At 48.8% G+C, this 27231-nt stretch overlaps 1 protein-coding gene and 1 pseudogene across 1 annotated transcript; one reads left to right on the top strand and one right to left on the bottom strand.

Annotated features, from left to right (window-relative positions):
- Positions 1-8688: 8688 nt before the first annotated feature.
- LOC138379664 (collagen alpha-2(IX) chain-like) lies at positions 8689-10113 on the bottom strand. The gene is made up of 4 exons (XM_069464810.1): positions 10020-10113; positions 9774-9911; positions 9272-9589; positions 8689-9193 (listed from the first exon to the last, which is right to left on the bottom strand). The coding sequence occupies exons 1-4, from the start codon at positions 10111-10113 to the stop codon at positions 8871-8873; spliced, it is 873 nt and encodes a 290-aa protein (XP_069320911.1). The 3' UTR covers positions 8689-8870.
- Positions 10114-18179: 8066 nt separating this feature from the next.
- Positions 18180-25568, top strand: LOC138379665 (HAUS augmin-like complex subunit 8; annotated as a pseudogene).
- Positions 25569-27231: the final 1663 nt, after the last annotated feature.

A 27231-nucleotide genomic window follows, 5' to 3' on the forward strand; every position in this document is an offset into this window, starting at 1 on the left:
TACCTCAGAAAAGGTGCTACACAGGACACAAACAGACCTCAGGGTACAGAGCTGGTAACAAAGAAGAAAGGGAACTCTGATCTATTCCTGCAACATTGTTTGAACCTCTCTGACAGTTTAGAACAATCTCAACTAACATTTGCTTGAGAAAAGGGCTTCAAAGGATAACTTACCATGAAGGTTTAGACTAAGTCTAAGCCGAAACGTGGGTTCTACGTAAGGTTTGAAGTGCGGGGGGAAGGGTCACTTGCTCACTATGTGTGTGGCTAAAGCTAGCAGGCCCAGCTGCAGAGCAGAGTCCTGCTGCTTTGGGAACAATGGCTGAGCACATGAGCATATGCACGTGAACCAAAAAAAATGTTACTTGGAAGTCTAAGTATGGATGACCATGAAGACTGAGGGATCTGAACCAGCAAAGGTGTCCTAGTACCAAAGGTCATCATTACCGATGGCAGGATCAGTTTCCATAGCAACAATGCAGCAACCGAATCAAGGGAAACAACTGAATGATTAGAATGTTCTTTTTTCCCTCCTTCTGCCTTATAAAAGAGGATCATCTTCCTTGCACTTTGGAACCCCTTAAGTTCTTTAAAATTCAAGGAGAAGGTTAGGACTGAGGTCCCCAACCCCCAGGCTGCAGGCTGCTGCTGGTCCGGCCGTTAGGAACTGGGCTGCACAGCAGGAGGTGAGGGCCTTCGTCTCTATTTACGGCCACTCCCCATCACTCACATCACCTCCTGAGCTCCACCTCCTGTCAGATCAGTCACTGTCACCCATCAGCCCCAGATGGGACCATCTAGTTGCAGGAACACAAGCTCAGGGCTCCCACTGATTCTGCATTATGGTCAGTTGTAAAAATATTTCATTATATGTTACAATGCAATAATAATTCTGAAATAAAGTGCACAATAAACGTAATGCACTTGAATTATCCCAAAATCATCCCACCCGATCCATGCAAAAATTGTCTTCCATGAAACTGATCCCTGGTGCCCAAAAGGTTGGGGACCGCTGGTCTAGGAGATAGCCCCCAGGGTATGGTACAAGAGTTTCTGCTAAACTGGACATTTCAAGACCCAAATAACGAATTAGAAGTATCAAGGATGTGACCTTATTTTTATCCCATGCATAGGGGTTATACTTGGAATAAAATGGACAATGTTGAGATCCCTAAGGATAAAGGTCTTAAATGTCCTGAGGAAAAGAATCCTGCACCCTTTGCTACTTCTGACTAGGCTGGCCTTTTGCTTGATTCCCGGCACATGAAGTGGACTACCTCGCGGCCATTCCAGCACTACCTGACCCAAACTATGAAATCTCCCCTGATGTATAAGATGCAATAGCTATAATTATCTTATACCCCAATTTAGTATCAACTAGTCTTTGAATGGGTACACTTACGTAAAAGGCTGAATAGTAACAGCATAATCTTCTGCAGTCCGTCCCTGGTAATCTTTAGCAAAGACATCAACACTTTGCTGGAGCAGAAGACTGACTGTACTGGATGATTCACATTGTACGGCAAGCATGAGGGGTGTTCTAAAATAACAGAGAGATAACTCCACCCTTAGGAACTTTAATAAAGTTACTTAAACAACTAATATGATATACTTTACCAATTCACTATCTTGCCTGTCTGTGTACAATTAACCATTTACATGTACTTGTAGACACAAGAATCCTGGGTGCTCAAGGGTTCACTTTTGTAAATTACCACTGAGGCTAAAAGAAAGGGACAAAAGAAAGCCTCCCATCTCACTGGGGTATGGCATAGTACAAGTTGCTAATTTATGGTCCTTTGATGGGCAAGAAACTATGCTGAGGTCACTTACCTAAAATAGGCCCAGATTTAAATGGAGAATTATCCATTCTTCCCTAGTCTAAACAGAATATATTTTAATTCAAAGTCAGGTAGGGGTCACAGAAGTAAAAGCTACTTACAGCCTTACATCAGCAATATTAGTAATAACAGTAAGAACTGTACTCAGAGTACTTTCAGGTGTCGATGATGAGAAGCATGTGCTGGGCACTGAAGTAAACGCTGTACACACACACACACACACACACACACATAATCTCACACACAGCAACCCTTGGTGGATATCTTTTGATCTGCCTTTTCATATCAGAAAACATATTTGGTGATCAATAATGTCCCCAAGGTCCACACCTAGCAAGTGGGAAGTCAGGAATTGAACCCAGGTTTCTGGGAGTCTAAATCTATCTCTTTTCTCTTTATCACCCACCTATGGCTCATCTTCATTCAAGGAAAAGTTTATCCAATGAAAGCTGTCTTTCTTCCCTCTGCCCATACCAATTAAAAATAAAAACACCAAAATACACTAGAAATGCAAATGGAAAAAGCTGATGAATCCACACTATCTGGTAATAGCAATTCATAGTCACTTAAGGATAACTTAACATCAATATGCTTCAAAGAAAGCAACTTAAAGCAAAGACTCATTGAGTAATGCAAAAGACAAAATGAATTTCAGCTCCTATCTATGTGAAATAGAGCATTTTTAAAGGAAAAGTACGTAAGAAGCAGGGGTTAGACAAATACTCTGACGGGGCGAAGAAGTTCATGTTGAGTCATAAAGCAATCTAAACGTTAAAGTTCATACTTCATAAAACTAACATGAAACCCCTTTCGCTAAGACAAGATCATATCACTGAAAAAAGATAATATGATAAAAAACATCAAATTACAAACATCAGTCAATATTGTAAAAGAAGATGAATCCTTCTGTATACTGTTCTTTACATTGTCCAGTCCAAATCACTGATTTTCTAACTGAACATTTCTGTTGACATTTTTCACTATACCCCAATAATTACAAGGTAATCTTCTTATTCGCTTAATATTTCCGACTTGAGTGACTGTTACCATTCTAGAAAAACACTCACTTTTTTTAAAAAAAGAACTAATTACTGTACCTGTCCAGGGCATCAACCGTATTTACATCTGCCTTTTCCTTTATTAAAAATTCTGCCACGTTCACGTTTTTTTGTTTCAGAGCAATCAAAAGTGGTGTGTCTTGTAGCTGTAATACAGCAAAAACAATTAGTAATGGACAAAATTAAGTATTTCTCAACTGAAGTGAACACCTTATATAAGACCCTAAGAATGTACATATAATACAGAAAGTGAGTAAAGAGTAGCCCCTTCCTTCTCAACCCTGTGCTTTCCCATGTGCTGCTCCTTCCCTTGGAAACTCGACACCTCTGCCTCACCGCGTTAGCTCTGGTTATCTCCAGAGCTCACTTCAGACACTCACTGCTCCCAAGAATCTTTGCTTCTGTCACAGCATTTATCATGGTATATCGTAATGATTTTAGTGATTCTCATCTAAAAAGAGCTTCTTGTGGGCAGGGGCAGGATCTATTGTCTCTACACCCCCAGACCCTAAGATATAGTAGTGAACATTTGCAGTATTTTTATTGAGTTAATGATCTAAATATTACCTCTAGAGCAGTGTTTCCTAAACTATATTCCAAAGAATATCTGCCCTACAAGAAGTAATGTTCCCCAACAGAAAGTTTGCATGATCATCTATTGGTGAGAAATATTACAAAATTGTGCACTATATGTCCAGTATGAAAACAATCTTCTGAATTTGCCTAATCCCTCTTTGACAATACATCTTTTGTGGCAAATATTAACATTTGAGAAATTAGAGATTGAGAGAGACAGGTTTGAAAGCTTTCAACAAAGGTGGAGGATTTCTCCAGGTGACGCCAACTCACTTGACTCTCTTCTACCAATGGTGACAAGATCCCAGATGCCAATGTCTGCCACTCCTGCTCAAGTGGGTCATTAAGGAAATGGGCTTTGAATTAAAGGAGACAGGCTTCAAATGAACTTTGATTGCTTATTATTAAATGGTCCGTGGAATTTCTCCTATTACAAGATCACAGATTTTTATCTCAGCTGTTAAAAAACTCAGTATGAAATTTTATTCTCAATGATAATGGTAATCCTGGGACCCTAATGCAGATCTACCTTTTTAATCCATTTTCATTCTGGTTTCCCTTTTAGTTGTTACTTAAAACTATTTTTATTTTAGGCAAAATATGAATCAGAAATAGAAATATAATGGTTTCTTAATAAAAGTTCTGCTACTGCCTATATGAATTATTTCTAGCATAAGTAAAGGCACTAAATTACTTGCATTTTTAAGGGACGATGCTGAGAAGAAACATATAACGTCATCTACAATCTGCATAACCAATCCTACCATAACCCTGATTAACCGAAAAAGGCTTATAGGCAGTCTAATAGGAAGACGATTATTTATGGTATATATTAAGAAAAAAGAGTTTTTAAAAAGCCATCTTCTGAATTCTAAGACTCAACCCTATTACTAAGGGAATAATATAAAATATAGGCTATATATTGTAAATAAAGATAACCTATCAAAAAGTGGGCAAAGGACATGAATAGAAATTTTTCAAAAGAAGACACAAGAATGGCCAAGAAACATATGAAAAAGTACTCAACATCTCTAATCATCAGGGAAATGCAAATCAAAACCGCAAGGAGCTATCACTTAACTCCAGTGAGAATGGCCTTTATCAAAAAATCCCAAAACAATAAATGTTGGCGTGGATGCGGAGAGACAGGAACACTCCTACATTGCTGGTGGGACTGCAAACTAGCGCAACCTCTGTGGAAAGCAATATGGAGATACCTAAAACGGATACAAGTAGACCCACCATTCGATCCAGCAATCCCATTATTGGGCATCTACCCAAAAGAACAAAATACATTCTATAACAAAGACATCTGCACCTGAATGTTTATAGCAGCACAATTCACAATGGTGAAGATGTGGAAACAACCCAAGTGCCCATCAATACATGAGTGGATTAATAAAATGTGGTATATGTATACCATGGAGTACTATTCAGCTATAAGAAATAATGGTGATCTAGCACCTCTTGTATTTTCCTGGATAGAGCTGGAACCCATTCTACTAAGTGAAGTATCCCAAGAATGGAAAAATAAGCACCATGTGGACTCACCATCAGATTGGTTTCACTGATCATCACCTAAGAGCACATTTAGGAATAACATTGATCGGCTGTCAGGCAGATGTGGGTGGGGGAGGGGATGGGTGTATACATACAGAATGAGTGCGATGGGCACCATCTAGGGGATGGACACGCTTGAGGCTCTGATTCTGGTGGGGGGGGGGCCGGGGGACAAGGGCAATATGCATAACCTAAACTTTTGTACCTCCATAATATGCTGAAATAAAAATAAAAATTTATTCTTCCCTCTTCTTGCCCACTTCATTCCCACCTACTCACCACCAATCTGCTTTCCTCAGAGTCCTCCTACAATTGATGGCTTGGCAGGCTGACCACTCACTAACACTCTACCTGAGAATTATCATCCCCACAGCTGAAGAGCTCCTGGTCTAAACATAAAAAAACCTCTTCTTGGTGTTTTCCCTGAGTTACATAATTGTCAAATTGGCCTGCATATTTCTGGTAGCTCTCCTTCTCCCTGTCCATTGTTCCCTTTTTAGCCTTGCCACCGAGAGGTAAACCATGTTCATAGCAACTAGTTTTTTACGAACTTCTCAACAGCAAGATTTCCATTTCTGTGAAATGCATTTCTTTTGTTCAAGTTTTATGATAGAGCCCATTTCCAGGGTCAATTTGCTTTGCCATGTTGTTTTACACTAATGAGAAAACAAACAAACAAAAACTTGGTGGGAAAAGAATTTGAAAAAAAATTTTACTTTTAGTGTTAGCACAAATATTTACCCTAAATGCATAAAAGAAGCTGTACCCTCTAATGCTTCTTTAAAAGTATCAATATTTCAAGTAAAACCTTAGACAATTAAGGTATTTCAAAATATTTTCATTCAGGGAATGCTTGAACTTCCAAACATGGAAAATTGACCCTTACATTATGTCAATGTTAAAACAAAGGCATTTCCAATAGTTCGAAAATAAATACCTTGTTTGTCATTTCCAGAGTGGCACCATGAGCACATAGTTTTGCTGCTATTGATAAATCCCCATTATAGGCAGCATAGTGGAGAGCAGTGTTGCCGTAGTCATCCACAACATTGGGATCGGCACCATGTTCTAAGAGCAGAATGACACATTCCTGTGCCTGGCATTGTACAGCCTGTCAGTGTTAGACCAAGAAATAGATTGTAAACTCTAGAAATTCAATATAAACATTTCACAGGTTTCACTTATGAGTTATATTTCAATGAGATAAATTCATTTTTATCCTATGGGTTTAAACAAAACCCATCTCATGCTGAAATAGTTGGCAGCTATATACCTTTATCAGAGGTGTCCTGTTTTTGCCGTCACGGGGGTTAAGGTCACAGTCTTTGTGCAGCAGGAAAGTTACCACCTGTGCATCTCTGCTGGCAGAGGCCAAATGGAGAGCAGTCCTAGGAAGGCGAGAGGACTTTTTAGAAAATTGTAGTTCACCATCTCAAAACATATTTATGTAATTGCAAACATTAAATCTCATGGTAGTCCATCTGTTTTCAAAACAAATCTTTAATTTTCTTGTGAAGGCAGAATATGTCTTCGCTCTTAGTACTCACTGCATTAATGAAAGAGCAGCCTATCGGCATACAGAGACATTGACCTTTGGGTTCATTTCAACTTGGGTTTGAATCCTCCTTTAAGCTGTCACTTAACTGGCTATGACTTAGCTTTTCTGTGCCTCAGTTTCCTCACTACTAAAATGAAAATGAGAAGAGTGGGGACACCTCCCAGGATACCACTGTGATGCTTACGTGAGAATCTATGCTAAGTGTTTTGAAGAGTTCCCAGCACAAATAACAGCTCAATAATTGTTAGATATTATAACGATTACCATGACTACTACCTAATGATGATGACATTCTGATTAAGTAAAAATGATACAATAATACCTACCTTGTGGTAAGTTTGAAAGATGAGAGATTCAACCGTATTTCAGTGATTCTAAGAAACTCATTTTTTTCACATTTTAACACCTCTGACATTGGAATGCCACTTGTAATTCATGATTTATTATAACTATAATTGGCAGCATTTTAATTATCTTATTGATACATAAGATAATGGGGCATCACACAATCCATGATGACTTACATTAAATGAACTTTGGTATATAGAACAGGTCTCTGGCAGTTCTTTTCATATGATTAGCATTTAAAGACATTTTAGTTTTTACTTTCCACCGTAAACATACTATGAAAAAAGAGGGCTGAAATAACAACAGTGCATTTTTGAAACAAAGTTAATTCTTAATTTGATTTTCAAAGAACTTTAAACCAAAGGAAATGCAGGATTCAAATGAATAGGTATGGTTTATTTTGTTCAGTACTTGGACTTATAGAACGTACGTAAATCAGATATTCCCAATGACTAATATTAGTATTGAAGACTTATACCACATTTTGCTAATGCATTCATGAATTGATGGGCATTTGGGTTGTTTCCACATCTTTGCGATTGTGAATTGTGCTGCTATAAACATTCGAGTGCAGGTGTCTTTTTTATAGAATGACTTTTGTTCTTCTGGGTAGATGCCCAATAATGGGATTGCTGGATCGAATGGTAGGTCTACTTGAATCTGTTTAAGGTATCTCCACATTGCTTCCACAGGGGCTGCACTAGTTTACAGTCCCACCAGCAGTGTATGAGTGTTCCTGTCTCTCTACATCCGCGCCAACATGTGTTTTGGGACTACTATGGAATATTACTCAGCTATTAGAAATAATGGCGATATGGCATCTCTTTGGTTCTCCTGGAGAGAGCTGGAACCCATTCTATTAAGTGAAGTATCCCAAGAATGGAAAAATAAGCACCACATATACTCACCAGCAAACTGGCTTCCCTGAGTGCACATTTGGGAATAACACCAATTGGGTATCGGACAGAGGTGGGGGCTGGGGGGAAGGGATGGGTGTATACCTACTTGATGAGTGCGATGCACACTGCCTGGGGAATGGGAATGGACACGCTTGAAGTTCTGACTCTGGGGGGATGGGGTGGGGGGAGGGGATGGGTGCATATCTACATGATGAGTGCAATGTTCACTGTCTAGGGAATGGACACACTTGAACCTCAGACTCGGGGGGATGGGGAGGCATAGGCAATATATATAACCTGAACTTTTGTACCCCCATAATGAGCTGAAATTTAAAAAATAGAAAAAAAAAAAAGGGCGCCTGGGAGCAGGACCCCTCCAGGGTTTCCTCATCCCAGGTGCTCAGGAGCCCGCGGAGGGGAGAAAGCCGAGCCCCTTGGGCGACAGGAGGGCTCGGGCTCCCACACGCCCCCGGCCCGCTCCCAGCCCCGGGCTCACGGTTCCTATCACCTGTGCTTCGTGTCTGTCTCATTCAGCAAGTCTCTGTTGTGGTAAAGGATCTTCTGCACTTTCCGGAGTTTGTGCCGGTAGGCAGCTCTGTGGAACTTCCCCATCTCTTTCAACCGGAGGTCATGGTCATATCCTCGGGTTAAGAATGCGAAGTCACACGTCTCAGTCGGGGGAAGGTGGGTCGCCCTGGAAGGGGCAGGGGCAGGGGCAGGGACAGGGGCAGGGACAGGGGCAGGGGCAGGGGCAGGGGGAGGAGGAGGGGCAGGGGCAGGGACAAGGGCAGGGGCAGGGGGAGGGGCAGGGGCAGGGGCAGGGGCAAGGACAGAGGAGGTGGACCCCATCCTGCCGCTCAAGCCGAAAGCTTCTTTCCGGTGGAGCCTTCCGGGTCCGCGGACACCTCAGCTCCTCCTCGCGTTTCCTCCGCCTCCGTAGCCCAAGGCTGGCAACCCGGTCTGGCCGACACCCGCAAGGAGCAAGCTCCGCACCTTCGTGCCGGTCAGACCAGTAACGGCCAAGTCAACCGTCAGTGCCCGCGCTGCACCTCAGCAGGCGATGTCGCCGGCGAGACCCACGCGCCGCGGCTGGGGAAGTCTCTGGGGCCGTGGGCGTCGCCGGCAGGTGGCGGCTGCGGCGCGGGATGGCCCGGCTCTCCGCTGGCTGCCCCGGGGCCCCCGCGCGCTGCCCGCCGGGCCGAGACAGCAGCCGCGGAGCACGCGAGGAGGGTTCCGGGACGTCCTTCTCCGCCCTCGGCGCAGGCAGGTGCCTCTCCACGCCCGCTCCGTCGGCGGGGAGGAGCGGGCCGGGCGCGGACGCTGGGCGACCCTGAGGATGACAGCAACAAGCGGCCTGCGGGGCAGGGCAGGAGGGTTGGCCAGAGGCCCGGAGGCAGGGCTCCCACCTGGATGGAGTGGAACGGGGCCTCACCGATGGAGACGATGTCCCCGGGAACAATCTCGTCGCTGGCGATGGGCCTCCACTTGTGGCTTCGGTAGACCCGGGCGGTGAGGGGCGGCAATGTCACCGCGGAAGACGTGCCTGCGCTGTGCCCACCCCCAGACTGGGCAGGACTCTCCCCGCCACGCGCACCTGGATCACGCGGGGCTTGTTGCCCATCCTCCGGATCTCCGACATGTTCCGCATCTGCTGCTGCACCAGGGAGGCCGCAAACGCCACCAGCATGGACAGCGTGAAGACGCTGTAGTACCAGTACTCGTCCAGGCACCAGAGTCCCACACAGAACACCTGTGGGACATCAGCCTGTCTGTCCCCACCCCACCCGTCCTGTCCCCCCGAGCCTCTTCTGCCCACAGGCTCTGACGCACGAGGACAGGGACAGGTTTGGGGGGTTTGGAAGTGGCAGACAGGTTTGCCCCGGCTGTGAAAGCCCCAAGGAAGGAAATGAGAATGGCCAGAGCTGCCGCTTTACCTGAAACACGAAGAACGGGGCTGTGGCTCTCTCCTTGGAAAGCTCCGAGAAGTCGGGCACCACCATCTCGGCCCTGCAAGCGACCAGACCCCACATCCTGTTCCTGGTGCAAGGCCTCTCGGGGGTGGAGGCCCCACCCTGACAGCTCCACTCAGGGCACGGCAGACCCCCCCGGAAACCGAGCGGCCGTGGGTGGGTGTGGGGCACCTGGGCAAGCCTTCAGGCTCCTCCTCATCCGGGCCTCACCTGGGGCAGACGTGCTGCCCGCCCACAGCCCTCTGCTCCGCAGGAGCCCAAGGAAGCTTCTCAGTCTGCTGCTGCTGCGGGGCCGCTGCATCATGGACCGGGCCTTGCTCACGGGGGAGTCGGTGCCGCAGATGAAGGTGGGTAGCAGGAGGTGGGGGTCCTCAAGCTACTCAGGAGGAAACAGGCCCGGAGAGGGCGGGCCAGTGGCTGGGCCAGGATCCCACCCAGGTGTAGATGGTGGAGGCGGGTGGACTCGGGTGAGTGCCGTGGACAGGAGGAGCTGGGAGGTGGTGGGAAGGAAGGAGGTGAGAGAAGCCAAGGGCAGCCAGGGTATCTGTGGGTGCCCGGGGGTGTCAGAGCAAGGTGGACTGAGAGAAGGGGGTGAGTCCTGGGAGAGGCGGGTGTGGTGGGGTCACAGGGAGTGGGAACTGCAAGTGCAGGGCGAGAGGAGACGGGATGCCGCCCTGGTGAGGGCGGGGCCTGAGATCTGGGTGGGATATCCGGGTCGGGCAGGGAGCCCCATGAGGTCAGGCTGGCTCATCGCAGCCGCAGGGCCAGCTCTCCAGGGCTGGAGAAGGAGGCAGAGTGGCCCCGGCCATCCAGGGTCACCACCTTCCTCCCCAGGAGCCAATCGAAGACCTCAGCCCAGACCAGGTGCTGGACCTCCAGGCTGACTGCCGGCTCCACGTCATCTTTGGGGGCACTTCCTGAGCCTTGTCTACCTGTACAGGGAGGCCCAGGCCCGGAGCCCTGAGAAGTGAGTGCCACCCCCCAAGAGGTAATGCCCCTGCAGTCAGGAATGGCAGGAGGATGAATGCCCAGACACTGACGGGAGGGCCTGTGGGTCGTCTGGGCCAGGGAGGGACACAAGGCCAGGCCAGTGTGGTCAGCCAAGCAGGGGCCTGGCTCTGTGCCAGGGCAGCAGGGAGCCATAGAGGGTGTGTGAGCAAGAGAGGGAGCCCTGACCCCCATGCATCCCTGCAGGCAAGAGCAGTTTGTGGACCTGTACAAGGAGTTTGAGCCAAGCCTGGTCAACGGCACCCTTTACATCATGGCCATGGCCGTGCAGATGGCCACGTTTGCCATCAACTACAAGGTGAGGCCTGGCTCCCCGCCCACAGCACCCCCCGCCTGCCCACCGGTCACCCACCACACACAGCCAGCTGTCCATCCCCGCAGGGCCCGCCCTTCATGGAGAGCCTTCCTGAAAACAAGCCCCTGGTGTGGAGCCTCCTGGTGTCACTCCTGGCTATCGTGGGCCTGTTCCTCAGTTCCTCGCCCGACTTCAACAGCCAGTTTGGCCTCGTGGACATCCCTGTGGAGGTGAGTGGCCCTGAGGCCACTGGGGCTCGGCTTGGGCCTAGCTGTGGGTCACTGGCTCACTGGCCCTCCTGGGATGGGTCTGTCCCCGGGTCAAGCCCTCAGGAAGGTTCAGGCTCGCGGCTCCTGTCCCCCACGGGGCTGTTCCCCAATGTGTGTTGGGGAAGGGCTGCGTGGTGGAGGGAAACCGGATCCCCCCAGAAACTCCAAGGCTGACCCCTCCCTTTGAGTGGCTCCCGCTGCCTGTCTGGGGCCAGGGCAGGTGGGAGGTTGGGGGTAGGCCCAGCTCTCACCTGTGCTCCCACCCTCCTTCCTGCTGGGGGTCCGAGTCCACCACCTCAAGGCCGGCTCCGCTCAGCTTCACATCCCGCTGCGGGTGCCCCAAGTCCAGAGGGCCTGGGTCATCGTGGTGGGTGTAGGCCGCAGAGGCCGGCGGCAGCGGCTGCTCTGGAAGGGCGCTATGGGGGAGGGGATCGGGACTGCAGGCAGCCCAGCGGGACCCAGGGACGGGAGGAGATATGTGGCCCAGAGCAGCAAACATGGGAGGTGAGAGGCGTCACAAGGCGGGGACAGGGATCAGTGGGAGAGGGGCAGGAGACCAGGGCAGGGACTGGGGGAGTCGGGGCCCTGGGGGCGGGGAGGGACAAACAGGCAGAAAGGAACCAGGAGCCCACGTCGTGGGGAGGTGATGGACGAAGGGATGGATGCACGGCGGGCGGGGGCCGAGGCCGGGCGGGAGGACGTGGGGTCCTCACCGAGGGTGCAGCGGCTGGGGGGCGCTGGCTCCAGGTGCCCAGCACTGCGGCAGGCGGCCTCCTGCAGGCAGCAGGCGCTGGCGTAGACCGCCCCATCTGAGCCGCACACCGGGGCCCCATGGGCGCAGCAGCATAGCGTACGCATCGTGGGAACGCCATCCCCTCCTTAGGGACCACCGTGGGACCAGGCTCCCCAGGGGTCTAGCGTGGGGGACTAGGCAGGATCAGCGGGGCATCGAGACCCCCACCGCATACTTTGCATGCGCCCCACAGGGCCTGGGGGACGGGGAGAAGTCCCTGGGGCTGGGGACCAAGCCCCCCCATAAGGAGGGAGCGGGCGCGACAGTTAATGGAAGGTCCTTGTAGTGCACATTCTTGCAGAGAGTGAGAAAGACAGAAGATCGACACATGTAATAAAGTTATTGCGGAGTGTGGAAAATACCGTTAGAAAGATACATAACGTGAAGAAGCGCAGGCCGGAAGAGCACCCCACTTCAGAGCGAGAGCTGAGAAGAGACGTGGCGGCCGGGCTGTGGGGCCCGGGTGCTGGTGCAGCGTGCACGCACGTCTTCCCAACTCTGTGTGCGGTGACATCACACTTGGTAGTTGGAGTTGAACCGTGGTAGCATTTGCGCAACAGAAGTCAGCAGACGTGAGGTATCGGGGGTTTTCTTTCTTTCTTTTCTTTTCTATTTTTTCCAGAGTCAGTTATTAAATATTTACCGGCAAGCAAATACAAGCAAAGGGAAATACACCACGGACCGTAAGGAAAGGGGCGCGCGCAAAGGTGCTGAGCTAAGAGGAGCACTTGAGGGAAAGGTGTTTCTGAGCTCTTATTTCGAACATGAAGAATGAATGCACAATGTTTATTATTAATAATGTACTTTTCTCTGCTGCAACTAAATGAATATTGAACAAATACAATATGTTTGTTTAAAATGATACCAAATTGTTACCTTGACCTCATTTACTCATTACTCATTTCTTGGTTAAGACAAGGATAATATATCAGAGGTTTGTTATAAAGAATAAATCTAACACTACATGTAGAATATACGGCTAAAAGTCCCTGGCACATACCAAAACCTTGATCAATGTTGGCTGTTGTTGTTATTATTAGTAGTATTATTATTATTTTACTTTGCTCAGTGCACTTGATACTGTAGTTACGCCAGAATCTTGGTAGTTTCTGAAATGCAAAATATTGTTTCCTTGCCTTAAATATCTTGGTCTCTTGGCCTCAAAAATCCCTTTTTGTCTACCTGGAAACATTCTATTCATCCATCAATCTTTTACTAATTTCACATTCTTTCTTTCTTCCTTTTTCCTTCTTGATCTTCTCATAACACCTCACGTAAAAGGCCCTGTATCCGCACACGAGCCAATGCTATAACTTCTATGCATATTTTCACATGGGTTTGTCACACAGTAGATTAAGTCTGAAAAGAAATTAGCACGTTCTTTTTTGGAGATGTTTTCTATCTTTAATATACTTCAGGGTTTTGTGACATGTTAAGTGGTCTGGTATGGCAAAATATCAAATCCATTGTAATATATTTATCATACATTAAAATGCTACTGAATACTTACTGAAATTATAATGTTTCCAAAACTCTATTACTTTTCCACATCTCTGATATTGTATAGAAATACTCTAAATGTTCTCTGCTTGCATATTTGATATAAGTATCAATTTTATTATTTTACTGATTTATTAATGTTCTGATTGTATTGTATATAACATATATAAAACATTATAAATAATTCCAATATACATAATGTATATAGTATATATACATATAAATAAACATACATATGCATACTTGATTCTGTCATTCATTAAATTAACTTGTATTTTGTATCCTGCTTTCAACTAACAGTTCTGTGTTCCTGATTTATCACAAATTATATCCAAGAATTAACCAAAATTAATGTAAATTCTTAATGATTTCAGTGATGCTAGGACCTTAGAATACTTTGCTTTCAATTACTTTCTCCCTCCTTTAGGTTCTTTTAAACATGCCTTTGTTAGTATCCCAAAGATATTATTTTTGTGATTAGATATTCAGTTTTCAAAAATTTGAATTAAAATAGCATAATTGAAATTTCTCACATAGGAAACTTAATTTGTTAACAATATAACATTTTAAAATCTTGTAAAACTTTAAAAATAATTTTATGTATAAAATTATACTTGCTAATCATTCAGATATCATTGCTACTTCATAATTTTGTAAGCAAAATAAGTTTACTTTCCCAGTTTGAGGGAAAACGTATGCATCTAAACACAGAATTACCCATCCAACCAAATTTTTAACAGCAACAACAAAAAACAAAGATCTAAAACTTAAAACTTAAATTTACATTGGAATAAAATAAGATTGTACTTCATCCCTGTTATGGAATTCTGCTGATTTTCATTATATTCATCACTTTACTTCACTAAAATCCATAATTATTTCTCTCAGATTGTAGAACACAGCTCTTCATCTCAATACATTTTATAAAATATACTCAAAGACATCTACACAGTCATTTGTTTTCAACAATTCTGGAACAAATGACAGATGTTGTTTCCAGAGTTTTCTTCCAATATTCTTAAAAGAACAATAGGGTGGTTTGATTATCTCGTCATCGTGTATCACTTTACTCATTCTCCAAATCCTTGGCATACTCAGGTACTCAGATAAAAGGGAGCAGGACCTAAACCACTTCCCAGTGTCACCTTCTGACCTCTATTTTTACCTACTTTCTTTCTCTGGTCATAGAGGAAAAAGGTTATGTTAATGAAAAAGTATTTTCACTTTTTTATTATATATCATAACTCAAAATTTATTTAACGATTGAAAGCACTAATGAAAAACATAGTTTCTATGCTGGCACATTGTTCTTTGAAAAATTGTTTATTCTTTAGATTTTCTCCTAAGATCTTTCAGATTGTCTCATTTCTCCAATAATTGTTACTCGCTATTAGCTTCTTAGACTAAATAGATAAATTGTAGATGTAGATAGAGATGTAGATAAAATTATGTATCACTTTTTATTTAAGAAATTAATTTGAGAACTATATTTCAGATGAAAAACATTTTTAATATTCCCTAGATGGTTTCTTAGTTACTGTCTGGAACTTGTATGCCCAAACAATAGAATTCATAAATCCATTCATATGTTTTTCTTTCACTATATATTAAGATTGTGATTGATGCCTATTTGAAATTCCATTATTTTCTGACATGTATAGATTTTATTCACATTGCTGGAACTACATAGACCAATGTATTGCAAGTGTGCACATATGATATATTGTGTATTCAGATGTTCACACCTACACCTACGTATAAGCACAAAATATCACAATGAATTAGACTATTCACTAAGAAAACTTTTATTGATACACTGCTACGAATCGAGCATCATGCAGAACACAAGAAATGTAGTGGTGAACAAAAAACTGTCTTGAGGTAAAATAGTGTTTTTCCAAACCATGTCTGAGAATATTGATGTTCTGTTACGAATGCGGTATTTGGGGAAGAAGGCAAGGGGGAATGTACTCCGTGAAGGAGAGGTCTTTCGAGCACGTTAGCAGTGTTAAGGTAACGGCAGTGGAGGCAAGATGACGTGATGAATATTTTACAGAGAAACTTCTTCAAGGCCACAATTGGGTACCATGTGATTAAAGCGTGGTTGCTTCTCAGTTCTAATTCTTACCAGACCATGTGCTATATGAAAACACAGTCACAGAAAAGCCTTTCTTTGCAGCAATTTAAGAGAACCCTGTAACATCAGAAATGGTTTTTCTTAAAGCTGTCATTGTTGAACTGAGCAATAGGAAATGATGACAAATGCTCTGCAATGTGTCGTCCTGCAGAGAAGTGACCCGAGTAAGTGTCAGCTTCTTTCAGCGTCAGTGATTACTCTGCTCGGGGGACCTAAGATAACATGTAAACACGTATTTGTCTTCTTGTTGTTTTTGTTTGATTTATCCTTCTTATGAGCTATTTTTTTCCAGCTTTTTAAGAAATTGACAAAAATTATATATATTTGGCTGGGTGCAGTGGCTCGCCCCTGTAATTCTAGCACTCGAGGAGGCTGAGGCAAGAGGATGGCTTGAGGTCAGGAGTTTGAGACCAGCCTGAGCCAGACCTCGTCTCTACAAAAAATAGAAAAATTAGCTGGGCGTTCTGTTTTAAAAATTTTAAAAGCCAGCCAGCATGGTGGCATGTGCCTGTAGTCCCAGCTACTCAGGAGGCTGAGGCAGGAGCTTGAGCCCAGGAGTTGGAGGTTGCAGTGAGCTATGTTAATGCCACTGCCCTCTACCTGGGGCGACAGAGTGAGGCTGTCTCAAAAAATATAATAAAAGCATATATTTATGGTGTGCCACAATGATGTTTTGAAATATGTACACGTTGTGGAACGGCTCCATGCAGCTCACTAACATGCATCGGCTGACATCCTTCTCATTTTTGTGTGTGTGGTGGGAACACGAAATCTACTCTCAGTGGTTTCCAGTATGCAATATGTTGTTATTATTAATAATAACAGTTACCACATTGTACAACAGACCCGTTGAACTTACTCCTCCTGTCTACCTGAAATTTTGCACCCTTTGACCACCATCTCCCCACCTCCCCTCTCACCCCAGCCTCTGGTAACCACCATTCCACTCTCTGCTTCTGTGAGTTCAACTTTTTTAGATTCCACATATAAATGAGATCACGCAGTGTTTGTCTTTCGGTGCCTATTCCTCCTGGCATAATGTCCTCCAGGATCTAATCCAGGGTCCCTCATTGCATTTTATATCTAGTAATATGTACCATATTAAAAATGAAAAGGGATATTTCATTATGGATACACAAATATGCATTAATTAATTAACATGATATTCACATAGTAACATACATTTATTTAAAAAAAAAACCCATATGTTTCTTAAAACCAAAAGAAAAATTCATGGGAAGAGTGGTAATGTTTCACATTTTTGCAAATCTCTTTAATGTTTGGCTTATCAGAAGACAGACGGACTCTCATGTTTGATTCTGCATTCTCATATTTGGTGTGATATTACATCATGTAGCTTCTGAAAACTCCACCACTTACTTGTCAGAGGAAGAGAGTGAAAAAGGCAAATAATATCTTAGAATCATTATGAACAAAAAAAGAAATAAAAAAGAAAAAAAGAATTATTATGAACATAGTTTTGATCTTGCAGACCCCCTAAAAGGGCCCAGGGGTACCCTCCAGGGGTTCCCCGGGACATGCTTTGGGAACTGCTGCGGTAGCTGATCAGTGAGGCATGAGGAACTTTAAGGGGTTGGGGAGATGTGACGTCCCTTGAGCCGCAGCCTAAAAATTCATCGTAAGTGGATAAATGGGCTTAATAAAGCCTGTTTCCAAGCTACAGTTGTGTAGGGAAGACGTCACATCTGCCCTCCTATTCTCTATCCTCAAGTGTGGAGTCTGTCGGAACAGGGGACCCTGCTGCATATCCTCGAAGGCGTCGGGGCCCCTGTGAGCCTGCTGGCCCGCGGTGGGGCTTTGGTGGCATCTGCTTCCTGGCAGTCCTCATCTTTCAAAGTCTGGGATCTCGCCAATGCTCAGAAACCCCAGGAATCTGCCCCCTTTCTGGACCGCACCAGCCTCACTGCAGTGTCCCACAATGGAAGCTACGTCTGCTTCCCCAAAACTGGGGACAAAAACAAAGTCACCATGTGGGACTTGGCAGAAGGTTTGTGAGATGTAAGTATAGTCATGTGTGTGGGTAAGAACTGAAGCTGTCTTAATCAGTTCAGGCTGCCGTAACAAGTTCCCATAGACTGGGTGGCTGGAGCAATGAACATTTATTGCTCACAGTTCTAGAGGCTGGGAAGTTCAAGGTCAAGGTGGAGACAGGTTTGGCGTCTGGTGAGGGCCCGCTTCCTGGTTCATGGACAGCCATCTGTTGCTCTGTCCTCACATGGACGAAGGTGACAAAGGAGCTACCTGAGGCCCCTTTTATGTATGTATTTATTTTTGAGACAGGGTTTGATTCTGTTGTCTCTTTATCTTAGAGAAAAGTACAGTCAGAAAGACTCCACAATTAGAAAAAACAAGGTCAGAGAAAATGGAGTTGACGTCATTTTCTGCCCCTCGGAAAAAGAGCCCAGTAAGTGTCTGAGATGGAGGGGTTGCCGTTCAGTTTGCATAAATCTGATTCTGCGCCTCCCCTCCGCCAGGTGTCACCTGAGGCCCCAGGGCTCCTGGAGCAGACAAGACAGCCGTGCCCCTTAGGATAAAAATTAAGAGCACAAGCGTTCTTGGATCATCTGTAGAGTCTATGTTTCCCCAAGTACACATACAGCAGTAGAAACCAACGTGAGATTGCGGCCTTCTCTGTGCCGATGCTGTGCTAGGGAAGACGTGAGGCCAGGCCCCGTCCCCTGGCAGGAGGACAGCTGGGCTGTGGCCTCACCTGGGTGAGGACAGGACCTAGGGGTGAGGGCTGGTGCCGGCACAGCACCGAGTCGCTGGGTGCTCTGAGCTGTCCTTTGCCCGGCTGCTGCCCCCTCCCCTTCCCCTGCCCGGTGCCGTGGGAGGGCCAGACCTCCCTCCTCCTGCTCACAGGGTGCTGGGAAACACGAAACACGTGAGAAAATAGAAGCAGCGGGGCCGCGTACCATAGAGGGTTCCCAAATTATCAAATTAAACACAGGAAACACGAGTCACGTTCCGCCCCTGCTGGGTTCACCCCAGCTCCCCGGGAACTTGAAGGGTCTTTTTCCTCTTCTCAAGAGCTTGTCCGAGGAGAGGGAGATGATGGAGTCCCAGACGCAGCTGCTGGTGCTGCTGGCGGTAAAGGTGAGAACAGTTCCCTGCTCACGTGTGACGTGGTGCAAGGCGGCCCCGATGCACCACCGGGAGGGCGTCCCCTCCAGCCTGAGCCTCCGTTTCTCGTTTAACAGATGGAGAAGGGTCTTGCCCAGTTTGAAGAAGAAGCAGAAAAACATTTATTAAAACTGTGCAAAGAGGAGGAGGAGCTACAGAAAAAGACCCAGAGCTGAAGCGCAGCCTTCTCCTCTGTCAGAGGAAGCGGGAGCGGGAGGAGGCCCTTGACGCCCAGGTGGGCTGTGAGCCACACCTGTGACCGGGGGCTCTGAGCTGAGCATCCTGGCGGGCCGTCCCCCGCCATTTCAGGGGGCGTTCGTGGTAGGACGTCACTGCTCGCTCACGTCTCACTCTTTGCTGGGCTTTTGGTGTCGCCCACACTGTGGTCCAGGTGTTGGTCTATGACAGTTTCCCAGAGAATGAGGCTACAACGTAACGTGCCAACCAGGGAGGGGACCGGTGCCTTCAACTCACTTGTGCAGATGTTCCTTGAGCGCCTCCTGATCACCATCGTGTGCGGTGACAGGAAGATACGATCTGGGCCTGCCCTGGAGGGTCAGTGGGCTGGTGGGAGACACGTCAGTCTTGGCACCGTGTGGCCAGCACTGGCACAGAGGTGTCCACGTTGGGGAAGGACACGGAGCAAACGCTGGGAACCCAGAAAGGCCCAGCCAGGGGGACGGGCCCCCGTGCCCGGCGCGTGGGTTTCCTGCGGCTGCTGTAACAAGCACCACAGCGGTTCATTGTCTCGCCGTTCCGGAGGCTGAAGGTCCAAGGTCAAGGCTTTGGCGTGGGGGGCGGGGGGTGATCTGTCCCAGGCCCCTCTCCTTGGCTTGTGGGCGGTCGTCTGTGTCATCTTCTCCCTGTGTCTCCTCGCGTGTCCTCCCTGTGTGTGTCTGTGTCCAGGTTGCCCCCAGGACACCAGTCATGCTGGGTTAGGGCCCACCTAGTGACCTCACTCTAACTTGATGACCCTGTAAAGACCGTGTGTCAGAATAAGGGCACATCCTGAGGTGCTGGGAGTCGGGACGTCAGATAGGAATTTGGGGGGCACAGTTCACCCCGTAATGCCCAGCATGTTCACGTGAGTGGCCCTGCAGCCAGGCCTGGGCTGAGACCGGGGCCCCTGACCTTGTGGAGCTCACAGAGGAAGGAAAAGAAAAGAGGCTCAAGTGAGCAACTACGGTTGAACCTTGAACGTGGGTTAGGACTACGTGCGTCCACTTATCAGCAGACGGTCTTCAATAAATACACTGGAAAATCTGTTGGGGATTTGCAACAACTTGAAAAGCCTCATAGATAAACCTTATGGCCTAGAGGTACTGAAAAAATTAAGAGGAAGGTATATCATGAATGTATGAAATATATGTAGATAGTGGTCTATTGTGCTAATCAACTGTGTTAGCAGCAAGGCTTCTGGTCAACTGTAGGCCATTAGTAGTTCAATTTAGGGGGAGTTAAAAGTTACACACAGCCAGGTACGGTGGCTCATGCCTGTAATCCTAGCACTTTGGGAGGCCAAGGCAGGAGGATTGCTTGAGGCCAGGATTTCAAGACCAGCCTGAGCAAGAGCTGGTCTATTTCTACAAAAAAATGGAAAAATTAGCTGGGCATGGTGGTGGCGCACTTGTAGTCCCAGCTACTTGGGAGTCTGAGGCAGGAGCAACGCTTGAGCTCAGGAGTTTGAAGTTGCGGTGAGCTATGGTTGCGTTATTGTACTGTAGCCCAGGTGACAGAGTGAGACCCTGTCTCCAAAACAAAAACAGTTGTATAGGATTTTCTACTGCTATGGGTCGGGGGAGGGAGGTGACAGCCCTAACCCCCAATTTGTTGAAGAGTCAACTGTATATTGTCACAAACGCCCGTGAAGACCCAGGCAGCACGTGTGGGGTGGGGGTGGGCCGTGCCAGGCTGGCCTTGGGAAGGCAGGCCCGTAAATGGAGTGCTCCAAGGCAGGAGGGCCCAGGCCCGGAACACACTGGAAGGGGACACGTGTCCGTGGTGAGGAGCCTGGGCCGCCCTCCTGTCTGCTGGGCCATTGCCGGGAGGGGGGAGCACACACCCGCCCCTCACACTCTCAGAAGCCTCCTGAGCTCTGATCCCCTCGGGGCTCGTGAAAGAGCAGAGCCGTATCTTAACCTTGCTTAAGCCCTTAAACTTCCGGGCTGGTGACTGCAGGGTCCCCTCCCACGGCCCCCTTCCGTCCTGCTTGCAGATGGAGATGCTCCGTCCCTTTGAGGCAGTGGCCGAACGCGTCAAGGAACAGTACAAGACGTTCGCCACAGCCCTGACACCACCTGGCAGGAGCTGCCCGTGAGGCCGGTCCACCTGGAGGGAGACGGGCAGCAGTTCCTAGGTAGGAAACGGACGTCCCGGCTGTGCCGCGCAGGCTGCGGGGATGAGGAGCACGTGTCAGCGCTTCCCATGGGCCTTACGTCACTTTGACAAGTGTCCTCTTCCCCGTCTAGTGGCAGAGGATGGTGGGGACTGGCCAGGCTGTGGTTCCTCCAGGGTCTTGCCCTGAGTAAGCGACTTTTGGGATTTGAACCCAGGCCTGTGGGATTCACCGTGATCTCTTGTCCTGCTGAAAGGCATTCTTGCGGGGGCAGCCTGCAGTCCCCTGGGCCCTACACGTGCCAGTCGGTGGCTGGAGGGGGCTACAGGGCCACCAGCCCGCCCTGGCTTGCCGTCTCTGCAGAGCGGTGAGGTCCTTTCTGTGCACAGGTTTCCCACCTCGTCCCCACTGGAAGCCCTTGGCAAGTGTGAAAACTGCCACACCCCATCCTAAAACCCTCTTCAGAACAGCGGTCCTGCCAGAGCGCGACTTCAGCTGCCCTGGAGTCTGGGTGTTCCTGAGAGGAGCTCTCATGCGTCATCTCAGTACGTTTTGCTTGCGGCTGTTGCAGGAGAGGCCGGTATCTAAGACCCAGAGGTGGGCTTCCCTGCGAGCTCCGCCGGGAGCGCATCTGAAGCAGAATGAAAACACGGTCCAGGGTCCCAAGGGTGCTGCTCGATTGGCAGCCTCGGACAGAAGTGGTTTTCAATAAATCGAGCTTTCTCCAGTGTGACATGGTATAGGCATGACATCGAACTTTGGAAAGTGAGCCAAGTTGTAAAGAAAAAAGTGACAATTGTGGGTAATGTCACGGTTCCAGGATAAGCGCTGTTTGTCCATTGGAGTGTTTTCTTTCCATCGTTGGTGCAGCATAATGTCTGTGTAAACAGACTTGACATGGAGCCACGCGTGTCCTGGTTTTCCGCTTATTTCACGCACGTTTCTTTGTTGGAAGTCGTCATTAGAAGGGTGTAATGAGCACATAACTCGTCACACGGGTGTACACAACTCCGCCCTCATTGGATGCTTGTCAGCGTCTGGGTTTCTGATTTTATGGCGACCGCAGTCACTTCAGCAGCAGTAACTCGTGGGCTCCGTCCGTACTACGTCCCTTAGGTCGCTGCCAGGAGCTGGACTAGGGACTTGACGCATTTTCTGCGGCTGCCGTGACAGACGGCCACAGACTGCGTAACTTAAAAGAACAGAAGTGTATTCCCTCGCAGTCCGGGAGGCCGGAGTCTGACGTCAAGGTGGTGCAGGACTGGGTCCTTCCAGGCTCTCGGGGAGAAGCTAGTCCAGGCCTCTCTCCTGGCTTCTGGTGTTGCCGCCGACCTTGGCGGTTCCCTGGCTTGTGGCTGCATCACTCCAGTCTCTGCCCTGTCGTCACGTGGCCTTCTGCCTCCGTGTCTTTATCTACATTCCCCCCGTCTTGTAAGGACACCGGTTATTGGATTAGAGCCCACCCTAATGACCTCACCTTAACTCAGTCACATCCGCAGAGACCCCGTCCCCAGCTAAGGTCACACTCACAGGTAGCTGAGAGTAGGACCGGAACATTGGAGGACACGGTTCAGTCCACAACAGGACGGAGATGCCATTTGTGAGGCTCCTAGGTTCCCGGAATGTGACCCTAATGTACAGCTGGCCTAGATATGGCGTGTGTCAGAGGGGAGAGAGGTGTGTTAATGCACCTGGCGTATGTACGTGGGTTGCAGGTGTCCCTCGGCTCAGGGGATGCAGGAGCGCCAGGATCAGGGAATGCAAAGGATGGAGTTTTAAAGTTGCTCCTGGCCTGGCTGGGAGACCCCGAGTGAGGCTGGCACAGTGTGGCCTTTCCTGCATCTCGCATTGGTTTCTGTTGAGGACCCCAGAGTGGCATTCTAGGTCTGTTTGAATGAGCACCTGGTGGACGTGCATGTCCCACTATCTCCGGCCACCATGATCTCTGGCCAAGGGACAAAGAGAAGGTACCAATGCACAAGTGTCTTGCTTTGCTTACCCTTCTTGCCTGTGAGCTCTAGCAGAGCATTGTATTGGAGTGAGAAAAATCTAGTCGGTTACTCAACTCGTGCGTCTGTTGCTTTGGGCACCTTGCAATCCATCACTGACGACCGCTTTCCCCCGCCCCAGACACCCTGCAGTCGGAATTGAAGACCACTCAGAAGCTCCTGAGAGAACTTGGCGTTGGCAATTCAGAAACAAACGTGCAGGTGCTGGACTTGCTGGGCGAACTCAAGGACGTGGCCGTGAAAAAGGACCTTGAGCTCCAAAGGTCTCTCAGAAAATATTTTCAGAACAAGGTGGCACTGCGTCCGGGCAGGACGTGGGCCGCTGGGGGCTGCACTGTCTGGAGTGGCTCCAGACTCCCCCTGGGGCTCAGCTCCCTGAGCCAGCCGCTCTTTCCCCGGACCGTGCGCGCTGCGGGAACAGCCAGCAGGTGTCGCTGTCGTCCGGGTTGTGGAGAAAGTCTCAGTCCAGGAGCACCTGCCGCGTCTTATGTCCCCTTTCTCCCCGCTCTGGAGTCGGTTCTGGGGGCGCAGGGGTGCTGGTGCCTCGGGGGTCAGAGACGTTGCAGGGTGGGCCCCAGAGTCACAGCGCGAAGGTCGGGCGAGGCAGGGGAGGGAATGGCGGGAGAACTGACACCGGCTCTGGAACATCCGAGAAGTTCTCAAGCAGCCCGAAGAGAAAGGGCCTCGCCCCTCACGCACCCTTCGCCCCCGCAATAACCGGCACAGAACAGGCGCCCTCGGATCAGCCCTGTTCGTGTTCTGCGTGTCTTCCAGGGCTAGGGTTTGGGAGGGTGTTTCTGAACTCTTTATTGAAGTATAAACACACGCAGAAAAGACACAGATCCTAAGGGACTGCTCAGTGGCTGTCACGGAGCACGTACCCTTGTGGGACCAGCCCTAGATCTGACACAGCCCGTGACAGCGCCCCGAAACCCCTCAGGACCCCCTCTTTTCACCTCCCCCAGGAGATTTCTACCTATGGGCTTTTGACCTCTTCTAGAAAAGAATCTTGTTTTCTCTTCCTTATGATGCTCAGTCTGTCTCCTGAGATGCCTAAAATATTTGGAAAGGACTCATGAGAAACAGCTGCCACCTGCTGTGGCACGTCTTCCGTGGGTGGCTGCAGGGTGAATCAGGGCACACCAAAGGCTTACAGATGGCAGGGGTCACGGGTTTGAGGGGTTAAACACGCAGGTGTCACACACGCTGCTCCATTGCCACGTAAGTGGCATAAGCAGGGACTTCATCCTGTTCACCGCTGTCCCGCCTGCTCCTGAGACAGACGTGCCCAGCTGTCTTGGTTTTCTGTTGCTTCTAACGATAACTGAAACTGGGTGACTGGTAAAGACAAGGAATTTATTTCTTACGGTTCCGGAGACTGAGAAGTTCAAGGTCGAAGGGTCCCATCTGGCGAGGGCCTTCTTGCTGGTGGGGACTCTGCAGAGTCTGTTCGTGGTGACGCAGGACATCACGTGGTGAGGGGGCTGAGGATGCCAGCTCAGGTCTCTCATAAAGCCACCAGTCCCACTCCCGTGATAATGGATAATTAATTAATCCTTTAATTCACGAATGGCAGAGCCCTCATGACCCAGTCACCTCTTAAAGGCCCCACCTCTCAGTGCTGCCACTGTGGGGATTGCATCTCAGCATGAGTTTGGAGGAGACAAGCGTTCAGACCACAGCGCCAGCACCGTGCTGATGCGCTCTGAGTATTTCTGGCCCAGTGAGTCTTCTTTCACGCCTGCCTGGTTCCGTCCTGGCAGTGTCCCTGACGGAGTCTTCTCAGACCAATCCTCTCCCCCACGCTCTGCCACCGAGCACACGGGGGACGTGGAGATCCCTCCCCCCCACGCCGCAGCCCCTCGCTGGCCGCGAAGGGGCTGTGTGACCTGGCGCTCAGCTGGGAGTGAGAGGCCTCCGCTCCTCCTCTCGCCTGCCCAGGAGCCTGGCCCAGCTGCGGGAACTCTCTGCCCAGGCGAGCAAAGAGGCCGCCTTGAGAAACCAGGGAGTCTGGGAAGAGGCCCAGGGCCCGGCGACCCCCAGCCAGTGGTACTTCAGCGAAGACAGCGCCCGTGAGGAGTCCCAGGGAGCAGTTGAGGGCACACCCTCGCCTGAGGACAACGCGCCACATGCCCCGGGAGGCCACACTCATGCCGTGTTCGCCAACCCCAGCGAAGACCTTCCTTCCAGCGGACGAGCAGAGAGCCTGCTGTGCCTCTCGTCCAGCGGGGACTTGCAGGGACGTGTTGGTGAAACTCAGGACACTTGAGCACTCTGTACACGACCTTGTTTGGTACTTAAAATAAACCCGTTTGCAACTGAAGCCTTCGTTTTCTATGCAGGGGCACACTTGGAAGGCCTGTGTTGTCTCACGTTCTGGTGAGGGGCAGATCCTGGGCCTCGGGACCTCCAAGACATGACGAGTGTCCGCTGTCAAGATGATTTCACGTCCTGTCACGAGGGTGGTTTCGATGACTGTCTGATAGCAAGACAGGAATTGGCGCACAAGTGGGCGTTTTCCGGTCCCAAGTTCCAGCAGTTGTTGCTGGGAGGTGCTCACAGGCGTGGGCTGTGGCCGGAGATTCTTCCACTCAGCTCTCCAGCTTCCACCCTGCTCTGCGTGGGCTCCGGGGTCTTCCTGGTCCTCATCGCACATCTCTGATTAATGGTGCTTGAGGGCAGATTTCTGTGCCTCTGTGTGACGTCTCCAGGTAGGGGACACAAGCCCGTCAGACACAATCTGCACCCCCATCCTACGTTCGGGTAAAAGAGATGCACCTCTTCACCTCAGGTGGTTCAGGGATACGGTTTTGGTCTAAACTTTCACCTTAATACCACCAGCCCTCACATTCCCCCCTGTAGCCTCGGCGAGGACTTCAGCAGCAGGTTCTGGTTTTACCATAGTAGATCAGGGGAGAGGAGGCACAACTTCTGCAATTTTCATCCAAGCCTCCACCCCAAACCCATCGCCTTAGTCTGTTCAGTCAGCTATAACGAAATACCATAGACTGGGTGGCTTACTATTAATAACAAGAGAAGGTGATTTCTCACAGTTCTGGAGGCCGGGAGTCCCAAGTTCAAGGTGCTGGCAGGTTTGGTGTCTGGTGAGGCGTGCTTCCTGCCTGGCCGCCTTCTGTCTGTGTCCTCACGTGGTGGAGGGAATGAGGGAGCTCTCTGGGGCCTCTTACAAGGGCACTAATTCCATCAAGGAGGGCCTCACCCTCGTGACCTAATCACCTCCCGAAGGCTCCACCTCCTGACACCATCACCTTTGGGGTTGGGGTTTCCAGCATAGCAATGTGGGGGGTGGACACACCTGCAGACCACAGCACCCAGCCCCACATGCGGTATCCTCCCAGTCTAACTGAAAGCCCACATCAGGGCTAATCTAAAGGCTCCTGCATTAGGGAATCCCGGAAACTGTTCTGCACACCTTGACTTTATTTCCCGCTTGTGAGCAGAAAGCTTTGAGTTCACAGCAGGGGGCTGAGCCAAGGGACCTTGGCCCTTTTGTCATTCTTTATCTTGATTAATCTGATTATTGCCCACAATGATTCCAGGTGTGGTTACACATTGTAATCTCTGCCTTCCAGTTTTTAAAATGTTTACAAACTGGAGTAAATATAGCAGACTTGTCTGGGGCCCTTTAAAATATTGAAGGACCCTAGACAGTCCCTTTGGTTCAACCAACCTTCCAAAGTGCTGTCTTAAGACCCTTGTTTCAACCCTATTAATGTCCGTGCCAAGGGTTTTAGGAACCCTGTGCCAGGAACTGTGGACAAAGACCAAATATATATTTTTTATTATACTATGGGGACATCATTAAACCCACATTACACGAAAAAGGAGCCAGGCGCAGTGGCTCACGCCTATAATCCTAGCGATCGTGAAGGCTGAGGCAGGAGGATCCCTTGAGGCCAGGAGTGTGAGAC

This window comes from Eulemur rufifrons, unplaced genomic scaffold (genome assembly GCF_041146395.1).
Source record: "Eulemur rufifrons isolate Redbay unplaced genomic scaffold, OSU_ERuf_1 scaffold_114, whole genome shotgun sequence".
Taxonomy (NCBI): Eukaryota; Metazoa; Chordata; class Mammalia; order Primates; family Lemuridae; genus Eulemur; species Eulemur rufifrons.